This window comes from Dromiciops gliroides, chromosome 3, assembly GCF_019393635.1.
Source record: "Dromiciops gliroides isolate mDroGli1 chromosome 3, mDroGli1.pri, whole genome shotgun sequence".
Taxonomy (NCBI): Eukaryota; Metazoa; Chordata; class Mammalia; order Microbiotheria; family Microbiotheriidae; genus Dromiciops; species Dromiciops gliroides.
In genome coordinates this window covers 28537141-28550917 of record NC_057863.1, presented here as the reverse complement: position 1 = coordinate 28550917, position 13777 = coordinate 28537141, and the positions used below count along the sequence as shown (strand labels likewise).

General features: G+C 38.1%; 1 protein-coding gene across 1 annotated transcript in view; it reads left to right on the top strand.

Moving 5' to 3' along the window:
- The window catches only part of PDCD10 (programmed cell death 10), a 47379-nt gene that overhangs the window by 16790 nt on the left and 16812 nt on the right, over positions 1-13777 (top strand). Inside the window, exons 2-3 of the mRNA XM_043997146.1 lie at positions 3967-4175; positions 12151-12204. Of these exons, the coding sequence (XP_043853081.1) occupies positions 4080-4175; positions 12151-12204 (150 nt within the window). The 5' untranslated portion in view covers positions 3967-4079. The remainder of the gene's footprint in view (positions 1-3966; positions 4176-12150; positions 12205-13777) is intronic.

Genomic DNA, 13777 nt, shown 5'->3' with positions numbered 1-13777 from the left:
GCCTGAGCAAAAAGAGGAACAGACAGGATTTTATCTACTAAGAGAGGCCGGACAAACCCCTCCGCTTAGGGTTTAAATGCCACGTGAACTTGAGTATGTCAGCTGTCTTCTCCCAGGGGGCTCTGAGCAGTGTTCTGTCTGATACTTCCAGAAGGCTAAGAGCATAGGGATCCTTTTCTGTTCTAAAGCTATCTCCTGTACCACATGGAGGTGAGTAAGGCAGTTTTCCGGAAATGCTGATTATGAGTGCTGGGCCTGCCCTTTACCAGAGGGCAGCAGCCTTGGGTGGGGCAGGGTGGAGGGCCTCAAGCATTCTGCACTGGGGCAGTGGTTTTTCTCCCCGCTGAGCTGGTCGATGACACACCCTCTGTGCCAATAAACAGTTTACTCATGTGACTTACTGAAAGCTGGGTAAAAAGGAAAGGTGCTAATTCTTTTTCTGTCACCATTGATTACCTTTCTTTTTCAGGTATGTATAGGAACCCAGTGTACTTGGTATAAGAAATCAGACCGATATGGTTTGAGATATTATTAAAGGAGAAGCTGAAAGCAATGATTCCTGAGAACATACTGAGCACAACTTAGGGTCATCAGCACGGTTTTTGTTCTGTCTTTCAGGTGCTCCTTTGGGGGGAAACAGTCTTTTCATGAAAGTTTTTTGTATGAATTATGTTAAGATTCAGATCTTGTAGAAAGAAGTAATAATGTCTTGTTACTTTGCCCTGATAACACAAGGTAACCGATAGTGACAGCAAAGACGCTAGCCACCTTTTCTTTTCTGTACCTGTTCCCCCAGTCGGGAGTATGGGAAGATCCTACCTGGAACCAGACCATGCCCAGTGCCCCACTCCTACAGGAGAGTCACCATCCAAGAAGAGCCTGGTACTAGGGAAGCTGTCTGGGTGTCTGTCTCATGAAAAGTACATTCTGACTTAGAAAGTAGAAATAAAATATGCTTTGAAAAAGCCCTAGTACTTAATCTTGGGAGGTCATCTTGAAAATCCAACTTTAGGCAATCTGGGTGAAACTTCACATCTGGTTTTGAAGTTCTGGTTCAGATAGTTTCCAGTATATGAAAAAGTTAGCGTCAAAAAGCTCATTTATTGGGTTTTAGAATCTGTGTATTGATTATGTAGGTTCTGTCAAATTTTGATCAGTGGTTTGGACCTCAGATCACTTTTTGTTCAGAGAAATGGTGTTGTAAGTGGTAATTAGGTTCTCAGGCCAGCACACTAACGAACCCATAAATAACAGAATAGTACACATTTACAACGAAAAAATGAAAACCATTTTTGTGGGGTCACCTTTTCGTCATCATAAAGTGTGCTTAGTTATAAAGAAATTAGAACACTTATTAAAAAGATACAGTTTCCTGCCATTTCAATACTAGTATTTAAAACAAAATCAATAAAACAGAATTAGAAGTACATAGTTGTAAATTTTATATAGAATGCTGGTAGTTAGAAATAGCAGGTATTAATTAGGAGAGAAATTCTAGACAAAGGTAGAAGGGACCTCCAGCCTTCTTTTAGAACTCCTGTTCTTAGATCATCTTAAATGGTTTTTTAGCATAGTGCCTAGCAACATAGTAAGCACTTAATAAATACTTTCTCAATCTTTTCTTTTTAATTTGCCACATTTCCAGAAAGTGGCAGAGAGAGTGTGTGTTTTCTCCCCACTAGTTTAGTCCTTGACCCTTTGTAGATTTTCTTTCTGTACCAGTTAACTAAAACTGTTCTCAATAAAATTGTCTCCTAATTGTCAAATCTAAGCCCCAAGTTCTCCTTGACTTCTCTGTAGCATTTGACTGACCAGTCTTTTTGAAATGCCAGATTCTCCTACATCTTGGATTCCCTTCCTCTTTTTCTCCATTTTGGTGACTCCTACGATTGTATCATTATCTCTTTTTACTACTTCTCTTGCTGATCTCAGCAACTCCTCTGCTTTGACTACGATCTATGACTTTCAATTATATTTTCGTTTCCAATCTTTCCCCTGAACTTCTTTGTCAGATTTTCATCTTCTTTCTAGATGTCTCCTCATATATCCAGTTAGCACTTTAAAGTCAACAGTGCTGAAATAGAACCCTTCACTTCTTTCTCATCTAGGTTTGTGGAACCTTTGCTCGTTTATTATTTCTTAACTCAGCGGCCTAGTGAAATGTTGTGTACATTAGTACTTATTTGGATTAAAGAGACAAGGTTTCTAGCCAACAATAATATGGATGTCACAAGTAGTAGAAAGGACCTGGTGGCCATGTGACAATCCTGTCCCTGCAGGCCTGGCTGTCCATTAGAAGTAGGAAAGGAGCACTTGCTTCATGGAGGATGCTCTGCCTCCCCTTCTCCCATGTACAAATAGCTGCCAAGTTCTGGTATTTATGCTTCTGGAAATAACTTAGCCTGCTTCAAGCCCTTGGTACCTAGTCTAGATAATCACTACAGCTTCCTAACTGGTTTCCTGAATCTCCTCCTGTTCATTGGATTAATCTAACCAAATCATCATTCTGATCACCTCATATTTAAAAACCAAAAATAGTTCCCCTTACGGAAGAAAATTCAAATTCTCCTGGTGTTCAAGGCCCTCTGGACCCAACTTTTTTTTTTCCATCTATACTATTTGCCGCTGTGTAGTATATACTTAGCCCCTTCTGCCCACAATGCTTACTTACTACCTCCCAACTTCTCCCATTTGATCTTGGCCTGTCAAAACCCTAGCCATCCTACCTCCAGATGCTCCCTCTCTACAGATTCCTCTGATCATTCTGGCCCCAAAGTGATCTTTCTCTCCTTTGAACTCTTATAGTACTTTGAACATCTTTGACACAGCAAGAAAAAAAAAATCTCCCAACATTTCTTGTAGTACCTCTGGGACATACTCATCCTGTATCACTTTGGTCTCTGGGAGATTAATCTCAAAACTTAGCTAACTTCCTACATAACCTCGGTCCCACCAAGTTCACGTCTAGGTGCATCATGTTTGCTCAATGATTCATGCCTCTGGACTGAAGTCCAAAAGGTCACTCCCAAAGATCACCTGGAAAGGTCAGTCCTTGCTGCTGCAACATTGATGATTGATCCTGTGCTGGCTGTAAAACTTGGCTTGGATTTTGACTTCCAGTTTCCTGTGGCTCACTCTTTCACCCAAAGTGGGAGACTCTACTGCCTTCGAGTAGAAAGGGATAAAACTAACAACAAGGCCAAGGACCTGTGCTTGTTTCTCATGGGCCACATAGTCACTTTGACAGAATGTCAGAAGAAAAAGTCACCAAATGAGGCCAAAACAATGTACAGATACACCTTTTAGCTTATATTACAGATTTGTATAGAGCTTATCTTTTCTACCAGACCTTGAGTCCCTGGGTCATAAAAAAATGACAGCCTCTGTATCTTCATATCTTCCTCTTCTGACCAGCATCTTTTTCCATAGTGGGTGCTAAATAAAATTTGTTTGAATGAATAAAACAATGTCTGACTTGTGGCTAGTTTCAAAAGAGCTAAAGGTTGATGGAAGTGTTTCCTTATAATTTCATTTCAAACAATAACTTTTCATTTCCTTTCATGTAGGTGTATCTTTGAAAGTAGTCATATATTTTTACTTAAAATTTATCGTTGATTCAGAAATGAACATTTTTCTCAGAAAGCTGCAAAGTTTGCTCACTCCACTTTTTCCCTCCCTATAACCAAAATTTCTCAGTCATGAATTCTTTCTCTTTTTGTCTCCTAGCCTCCCTTTTTCTCTCTGACTAAAGATCAAGACTAAGGTGCTAACCCAGTCTCACTGGGAAAGGGGAAGACCAGCTGGCAGAAAAGAGAAATACCTGTTTGGCATTACTTTACTTTAGTCTGGGAAAGACACTTGTAAATCCTTTCATTTGGAAGATAAAAGGTTCCGTTATGTCTTACCACGATAAGGTATCTATATCTATATCTTTATCTATATCTATTTTTTTTCTCTTCCCACCAGGTCAGTATAAGTTAATCATCCATTCTTGACGCAAAAGAAAAGGAAAAAATACTGCAGTGAATGAAGAGTCCTCTACTTTTTAGCACTGTTTTTCTACTGTAGTTGGTCTTTGAATGAGGATGACAATGGAAGAGATGAAGAATGAAGCTGAGACCACTTCAATGGTTTCTATGCCACTATATGCAGTCATGTACCCTGTGTTTAATGAGGTAAGCTAGTATATGTTTTAAAGTATGACCATGTTAATGTTTTATCTAGTGATGGCCAGTGACAGTGACAAACTAGCCTAGGAAGAGGGTACCTAGGAATGGAAAAAAGTATGCCCCAATAGTGCAGATGCAGATTTCTATTTTAGAATGCCTTCTCTCTGGACCAGCTCACATCAGAATACCTACATTTGATATAGTTCAGGTACATACTTAGAAGTTGCTAACTGGCTCTTGTCTATCCCTTTAATATGTGCAGAGCATTTTCCTCATAATGACTCTTTGAAGTGGATATTAAAGGGGTTATTATGCCTGTTTTGTAAAGGAGGACATTGCAGAGAGACTGCTAGAGACATGAGCTTACCTTTGTAAAAGAAGGGACAACGCTGCTGTAACACACGCTCCTAAATTCTGATCTGGAGGAGACAAGAGAATCCATCTACCGCAGCCTCTCATTTTACAGACAAAGACCTGAGAGTCAGGGTCTTGAAGAGACTTGTCCAAGGCCATCCGGGTCCTAAGTGGCAGAACTGAGATATGACCATTTCATTGGAAGTTGAGGAAATCATTCTTTTTCACTTCAAACAAGTTTATGTGCTAGGAGCCCCAAATTGAGACTAAAACTGAATGGTAATTAGCAAGTGGTAAATGTTGTTTTACAGTTTGATCTTGGAGTATTTTAGCTAAGGGCATATTAATCTGGAAAGATATAAAAAGCAAATCAGCATGGCAGAATATTTATGTCTGAAGTAATAGGAATAAAGTTTACTGATCAAACTTCAAATGTTTTCCTTTAAAATATACCACAAACATAATTTGCAACGGCACAGTATTCAGAAATATTGAAGACTTTCAGTAAATAGAAGGCTGTTAATTTTTTTTTATTTTGATAGACACAAAATCTGAATCTAGATTTAGAAGTGAAATAAATTATTATTGTGCCTTCACATCAGAAATAACAGTTGGCTAGAAAGAATCTTGTTCTTGCACACCCTACCTTGTGAACAGAACACCTTTTAGTGGGTTATTCTTATCAGTTGTTAAAAGTTAATATTTAACTACAGTCCAGATATTCATTTTATATCAATGATTGTTCATTTTTTCATAGACAAAGGTGTAAAAATAAGTATAGATTTGATTGCATGCTGTGGAAGGAATAAACTCATTTTGAATTTGAATCATTCATTGACTGATCTCTGGAATGTGTTGAAAGCATTAAAGAATTAAAATTCCCTAGAAGTAGGTATTCATGTTCACATTAGAATGAGTGTAGCCTCTACTCTTGTTGCCTTTTAAGAAATTCCTGGCTAATGGGACACACTGAGGAAGAATTGTAGAGCTGTTGACTCAGAATCACAAGTCAAAAGTGTTTATGTCATTATGGAAATCCAAAAGGCATCTGATTCATTAATCCTAGGACAAGGTAGCTGAAGAGTAAGCTTGGCTAATTAGGTATTGTAAAATACAGAGTTCTGAGCAAATTGCACGTGCATATTTTATGAAATGGAGCTTGGGGTTACATGATGGATGAAAGGGGTTCTTGGATACCTTATGATTTGATCTTAAACCAGAATCTTCTTGTCTGCTCCTTGAAGAACAATTATTTCCTTTCATCTTGATTAATTCCTTATCATGAGAGAAGGGAGAAATATAGATCAGAGATATCCCTGCCCCCTCAAAAAAAGAAAAAGATAAATGGTACTTTCATTTCTATACCCTTTGGGGGAACTGTTCTTCAGCTAGGTAGATCTTATTGTGAAATGGTATATTAATGGGATTTTAAGAGACTAAATCTTATTTTGATACCAGTTTAGGTTTAAAGTGACTAGAATTGATGTCCTTTATTTCTTGGTACATCCTCTTTACCTAGAAATTGTATTTCCTTAATAGAAAACTAACAGCACTCCTTTTAGAAATACCAAGAATGTCTTATTTCTTTATAGAGAAAGAGGCATTATGGAATATTGGAAACACGCTAGCTTTAGACTTTCTCCTTTGTGTCCTTGGACAAGTGGGTCACTCAGCCTCCCTGGGCCTTAGTTTCTTCATATGTAAAATGAAGAGGGTCGGACTAGATGACCCATGAGCTTACCTCCAGCCTTAGACCTGTGATCCTGCAGGAAGAAAATGTTGAACTCTTGGCTCCTCCAAGTAGTGGTTTAATGAATAACTAGTTGTGACATTTCTTTTAACTCACTGCTGTCTGTCTCTCATCTTTTTTTTTTCCCCTGCATAATAATACTTTGATAAAAGTTGAACTTGCTGAACTTAATATTTGTATTTTACAGAGAGATCTTTCTTGGGGCTATTTCAAAATGTTTACTAGTTGATGCTGCTTGTCTCACCATATACATGTTGTCTGAAGAGAAAAATTAAACCACAGCATCTCTGCAATACAAATAAGATTTGTATCTACGCAGCCCATTTCACAGTATTTTTATACTGAGGGAACTGTTTACACTGGCTCTTTGAGTTGTGTTCTAATTTGACTGGCCTTCTGCTTGGAAGGATATAAGTCTGGATAAAACCCATTCACTTTGTTCTCCTTGCCTGTGTCTGCTGATACCTTTCTGAATCCTCATTCTGCCCTAAGCATTGATTCGTCCAGTTTTGCCCACGTTACTCCTGCACAAGTAATTACTGTACTAGAGCAAGGAGTACATGGGGTTTTGTTTCTTTGTTTTTAGTTATTGTTGGTTTTTTGTTTTTGTTTTGTTAGTGAGGAAATTTACATGCAGACCCATCCCTTAGCTTTGTAGGTAGAAGACTCGGTAGACAGACTTTATGGAGACTTCCAGAAAGCTTTCATCAAGATTCTACCTGGAGAGCTCTTTTTGAGAATTGTGGTGGAAACTGAGAGTGGGAGGTATTTTCATCCTAGATCTTGGCCTGGCTTAGAGACCAGAAACAAAAAGTAGAGATAGAGGCTGTTCTCTAGATGGATGAAACTGTAATCCGGACTTTCCCGGAGGATCGTGCTGTGCTGAGGCTTGTTTAACATTTTTACAAAGGATCTGAGAGAGCGTGGGCACAATGAACTTTTCAGGTTTGCAGATATGACAGTGGATGTTTCCAGGTAGTGAAATGACAAACTGGCAGTGATAAAAGGCAGGAAGCTCTCAGAAGTGGGCAGAAGAGTGGCCAATGACTTTGTTGAAGAAAACGGAAGATCCAAGAAAGGACATTCAATCGACAAAAGTTTTTCTTTTAAAAAAAAAAAATGAATGCCATGTTCAGATACTGCTGCTATGCAGTGGCATACAGACACCAAATGGGGCTTACTCTGGGTGTTTGCAGTCTACCGGCAAGATGACAGGTGCACAGATAAGGAAAGAAGGAAGCAAGCATTTATATTGAATGCTACTGTGTACCCAGGCTCTGTGCTAAGAATACAAATATAAGGAAACAGAAATCGTTCTGACCCTCAGAGAATATACATTCTAACGGAGGAGGACTATACAGAAAAGTGACTAGCGGGATAATGAAGGTACCCTTTATAGGGCATGATTTTGAAGTCTAGAGGAAGTCACAGACAGGGCCTGGAGGTGAGTGAAGGCAGACCATCCTGAGCCCCTCTTACAAAATGGAAGCCTAGGGAGGGACTACTTAGCAGCGGGAGATAGTGGAGGGTTATGCGTGAGCTGCCACGGTGGTGGGTTATTCCAGGGCAAAGAGGCCCTAGGCCCTGAGGGAGGTTCCAGCATGAGCGAGTACATGGTTCCAAGGTCCAAGGAAGTCATGAAAATGCATTTCATTTGGGGATGTTGAGTCTGACGTGTTGCTGGGCTCTCCGGGTAAGGAGATATATCAGCAATTGTGAGGTAACCCTGGAGTTCAGGAGAGAGCCGGGTGAATGCAGAGATTGGGTGTATAGGATGTATAGGGTTGGATGCATGTGGAGGTGGGGCAGGCCCTGCTGTGGCAGTTAAAATAAGACCTTTCTTCAAGGTCAAGCTCAAATCCTGACTTAGTCAAATGATCTCTAAAGTCCCTCCAGTTCACAACTCTTACCTTATGAACCTACCCCACAGGCAGATGTTTTTCTTCTTTGAGAATTTATTTATTGTATTCATTTGAAACTAATCATCATACCTTAGATCTTGTCTGCCTGCCTGCCTTTCTCTTTTTGCAGGACAATGAGGGTTAAGTGACTTACCCAGGGCCATACAGCTAGTAAGTGCCAAGTGTCTGAGGCTGGAATTGAACTCAGGTCCTCCTGAAACCAGGGCCAGTGCTTTATCCAGTACGCCACCTAGCTGCCCCAGATCTTGTCTTCCAAGAAAGGTCTCTTAGTTTATTGATAGAGACTGCATCTTCTTTGTGTCTCTCCCACAGTACCCTTATGCAAGTCAGTCAGCAAAGCATTTATTAAATAACTACTGTGTGCTGTTCACTTGGACAGGTATTGGGGCTATGAAGACAAAAATGAAACAGTCCCTGCCCTCAAGGAGCTTATATAGAATAGTTCTTTGACTAATACTTGATTTATTTTATAAGCAGTTGTCACTGTTCACTAGTACAATAAACTGTCTTTTCCAAACTAAGGGGATGATCACTAAATTGCTATAAGTTTATGTTGACCTTATACATAGCTATCATATGAGTTAAACCCAACTATTTTCATGATAGCAAGAGGAAAAGGTATCCTCAAAGCTTGAAGGAAGATGCTTAGGACAAAAGGAAGTACTTTACAAAGTAGATAGCTTGTTTTATAGGTACAGATAAATTTGTTTGCATGCTGACTTCCCCATTTGGTTACAAGCTCCTGGAGAGCAGGGATTGTTGTCTTTTGCCTCTCTTTGCATGCCAACATTTAGCACAGTGCCTGGCCTGTAGTAGGAGCTTAATCAATATTTCTCGGCACACTATAAATCATAAGCAAAGACCCAAATGATATGAGTCTTCCTCCCCCTTTTCGGGTGAAATTCTCATTTGTGCTTCATCCACTCTGATTGATTGATTCCAATATAATTTCTTTAAGAATAGGACATGTCAAATTAATCTCATTCCCTTTTTTGACACAATTACTAGAGAGGTAGATCAGTGAAGAATGCTATAAAAATGACTTATTTAGATTTTAACCAAGCGCTTATCTCTTGTGCCCTCTGTACCAGATATTACAAAAATTAGATAGGTTTGGTAATAGTTGAATGCCTGCACCCAAAGAGTAGGCCTTAGTGGTCCATCATCAAGTTAGTGCTGTAAATTTTCTAGTACCTTGGGTAACAGTATAGCTGGCATTCTTGTCAATTCATTAGGTAACAAAAAGTCACAAGGGATAGCTGACACACTGACCAGAGATTAAGACATTGGGCTGAACGTGGTGCAGAGGAGAGGTAGTTATGATGGTTCACAGGAAGGACTCCACTTGGATCTTCTTTGCTTCACCCAGTGGGCTTTTTCCTCCTCTAACCTTCTGAAGTGTTTGACACTGTTAATCGTCGTCCTTTTTGATAGTCATTCTTCTCCAAGCTTCTTTGAGACTGCTCTACCCTGGTTCATTTCTGAGTTTGGCTCATTAATTTATTCAGGCTATTTTCTTCAGCTTCCATCTATTTAGTATTCTGGCCAAATTCAATTATTAGGTTCCCTGATCTCATCCTGTACCCTCACTTTTATGTATTCCTACAGGCGGGCCATCTTCCCATTGAGTTATGGATACAGCAAAGTGATTATTGCCTTCTTTCCATCTCTTCTTTTCTTTTTCCCTCCTTACCTTCCTTCTTCTGTACTGTATCACGCAACCTCCTGATATGTTGCCAGACCAGCCTGTTTGGGCTTTTGCATCACTTCACAGTATCTCTTACTCTTGAGAGCTTGTAGAAGCCAAAATTGCAAGTTAAGAATGCTACATTATTTACAGGAAGATAAATGGTTTATTTGACTTACTTCGATGCACATTTCTTATGTTTGGAGTCGATGATGTTGGTAAGAAAATATTTCTTGGTATTTCTAACAGTCTTATTTGCAAAATAAATTGATTTAAAGTGTTTGGTATTCTCTAGATAGATCTATATTAATGCAGTTTGTAAGGAAATAACGTTTTCTTTGCCTCAAGGGATTAATAGTAATATTCATTACACAGCACGAGATATACTCAAGGCTTTTGTTGAAGTGTTTTACTCTCTAAGACCTATAAAGGCAGCAATATTTTCTAATACTTAATATTGTTCCAGTAAAAAAAGATGCGGCTTAGTTTTGTTGACTTCACTAACTTACTCATTGTCCTTAGGGGCACAAGAAACCTGCGACCAGATGAAGTTGTTAGTTGTTTTGAGATTGACAGTTATGCTTATACAGATGAAACTGTTTTTTATAAAAAGAGTACATTATATGATTTTTTTAGACATAATGCCAAATAGAATCTATCAGGCTTATGAATAAGCTTAGTTATCCTTAAATTTTGAATTTTGTATTTGATAGAGTATATTAAAAATATCAGATTGATTTAAATTCGTGATCCAGCATTTTGTCACCGTTCAATTCACTAAATATTTATTAAGTGTCTAATACATTAGGCTCTGAAGGATACAAAGATGAATAGGATGATCCACAGATAGCAATCAGTTCTGCTTTAACAAAATAAATGCAGTTCTAAAAATCACTCTACTGTGCAAAATCACAATTAAAAACCACATATCTTATGGGGGGAAATGAGGTCATGAGCATAATGCTTAAATACTCAGTCAGTGACACACAAAAAATGAGAAACCTAGTCAGAACGACAGCACAGTTTTTACATGTTAGATGCTTAAAAGATACATAAATACTGTAATAAAAAGTTGCCGTTTCTGGGGTCTCAGGCAGCACCTCCTTTAGCCCTAGTTCCCACAGAGCTTGGGCTGGCAAAGCCCACCCCAGGTGAGCAGGCCTCTGCTGAGGGCCAGGGCCCATGGTAAAAGGTTGGAAAGAAGATGGTGTAGACGAACCGTCCTCTGCCCACAGATCCTACTGCACCTGAAGATAGACTGGAAATACGGCACTTTACCTTGAAAAAAGACCAGCAGTTTGTTTATGAAAATGGAGATTGGAAGGGATAGAGCTTATGAGTTATTGTGAAGTGGTACGGTTTTCTGCATTTTTGCTGTTTCTTGATAATGAAATTGTGCATAAGCAAATAGGAGATTTCTGTTACGCTTTAATTGTTCCCTAATCTGTCTCAGAACAGAGTCACATTTTCAAAACAAGCATTATGGCAGAACTAACTGTACTGTAATTCAAAATAGAAAATAAAAAATTATTTTGATAGAGAACCAAGAAGGGGCTGAGGTATGTGTTCACAAGTAGCCAGGATGTTGGAGCTATTTGTAAACAAAGATAATGGATTGTTTTGAATTTCACTTCTTTCCCCCTTTCCATTGAAAAGCTAAAGCAGTGTCATGGCAGTAGTTAGGAGGTGAGAGGAGAGAGAAGCCAGAAATATTAAGTAGTTTGTCTTTCAATTTAGATTTGTGACCATGAGCATTTCATCAAATATTTGGTCAGCAGAACTATACCAGTAGCCACCACATACCTCAAACCCAGTGAGTTACTTAATTCTAACCCAGGCAGAAGGTAATTTCCCATGAACCAAGGGAAAGTATTAGTTCTGCTAAAAGACTTTTCTCCTTAAAATGTATCAAATGGAATGTAATTTTCTAACAGAAGTATAGAATACTTGGCCAAGCATGCTGGTTTTAAATTAAAGGGCGGATCTAAAATTTTATTAGTTACAAGTTAAATATTTATCTTTTATTTTAAAATATTAATAAAGAAAAATGTTAATATCTGTAATTCTTGGTGGTTCTTTAATGAAAATTTTGCTTAAGTAGACTGTCGATTCAGTGCCCTGTTGACAATTTAAGGGCATTGACAAGAATTGTTTATAATTGAATTATGGTTATAGCAAAGCGATTACTATAGAATTAAGATTCAGATAGGTCACATATGCTTTCTTAAATAAATTGGCATTACTAATGACTTTAAACTTTTATTACAGCTAGAACGAGTAAATCTGTCTGCAGCTCAGACACTGAGAGCAGCTTTCATCAAGGTGAGAAGCTCATAATTTATTGGAATGATTAAAATAAGTTATTTATGGGTTAAAGCCATTGCATAATCATTGCTGACTTTCCCTTTTAATTGAAAAACCTCAGTTGCCTTTGCTTTGAACTTTAAATAGAGAGGGTAAAGGAGAGAGGAGGAGAATAGGGTTGCCTTTCCTTCATTAACTCTTCATTGTCTGTCACCTAGTTCTTTAGGTGTTGGTTTCTTTTAAATATTTCTCTCCTCAACTGCATTGGGCATATTAGTGATTATTATGATTTGAATGGAAACAACTTCTTTGTAGGATTACATCTCAGAAGACAATGGTCCTTGACAGTATTTACTAAAAGGTAATGGTTTGTTAAACTCTGAAACTATGTTTTTAAGTGGGAATGAAGATCCGCATGTCATTAGCCTAAGGATTTGTGGTGAGGAAGGACAAAATCTTTTGCATTTAATAGGTAAAATACAAAAAAATAACCAGAGCCATCAAAACTTACAAGTTATAGATGTATTTCTTACTATTGACACTTTGCCAAAGATGTATACCAGGAAGTTCTGAATTTCTCTTTTTAAATTTATATTGAGTATTATTTTTTTTGAAACCATTTCTCTCCTCTTTTATCACAGCACACTAGTGCTTCAGTTCATTCATATCCTACAACTTATTCAGCCATTCCTCAATTGTTGGACATCTCAAACTTTTCAGTTTGATTCATGTTTTGCTTTTATATGATAAACGTTTATAGATTGCTCCTGATATCTTTGTTTTGTTTTGTTTTGTTTTTTTGTTTTAGTGAGGCAATTGGGGTTAAGTGACTTGCCCAGGATCACACAGCTAGTAAAGTGTTAAGTGTCTGAGGCCGGATTTGAACTCAGGTACTCCTGACTCCAGGGCCGGTGCTCTATCTACTGCGCCATCTGGCTGCCCCTGCTCCTGATATCTTGTAACAAAGTAAAAGTATTAAGCAAAACTAATAATAGTGACCTCATATGAAAGTTCATATAACAATTCACAATCTGTAGCACCCACATATACACTCTATTTTTTTAAAAAAAACTATTTTCTCTCCCTCCTACCAGCACTACCATAAAAGAAAAACAAAAATTTCTTCTAATAAATATGCATAGGCAAGCAAAACAAATTCCCCCCAATGTCTGTACACAAAAATACATATGTCTTATTCTGCACCCTAAATCCATCACCTTTGTCAGGAGGTGGGTAGGTGTTTCATCATTATTTCTCTAGAATCATAACTGGTCCTGTATTTCTCATAATTTTTGCAACTTTCAACATTTGTTGTTATGGCATTGTTGTCATAGTACAAATTGGTCTGGTTCTGCTCAGTTAATTTTTCATTACTTTATAAAAGTGTTCAGAATTGTAATTTTTGTAATATTGATGTAATATTTTGTAATATTGATGTTATATAAATTTTTCACCTGGTTCTGCTCACTTCATTCTGCATCAGTTCATACAAGTCTTTCCATGTCTTTTTTGAAACCATTTCTCTCCTCTTTTATCACAGCACACTAGGGCTTCAGTTCATTCATATCCCACAACTTATTCGGCCATTCCT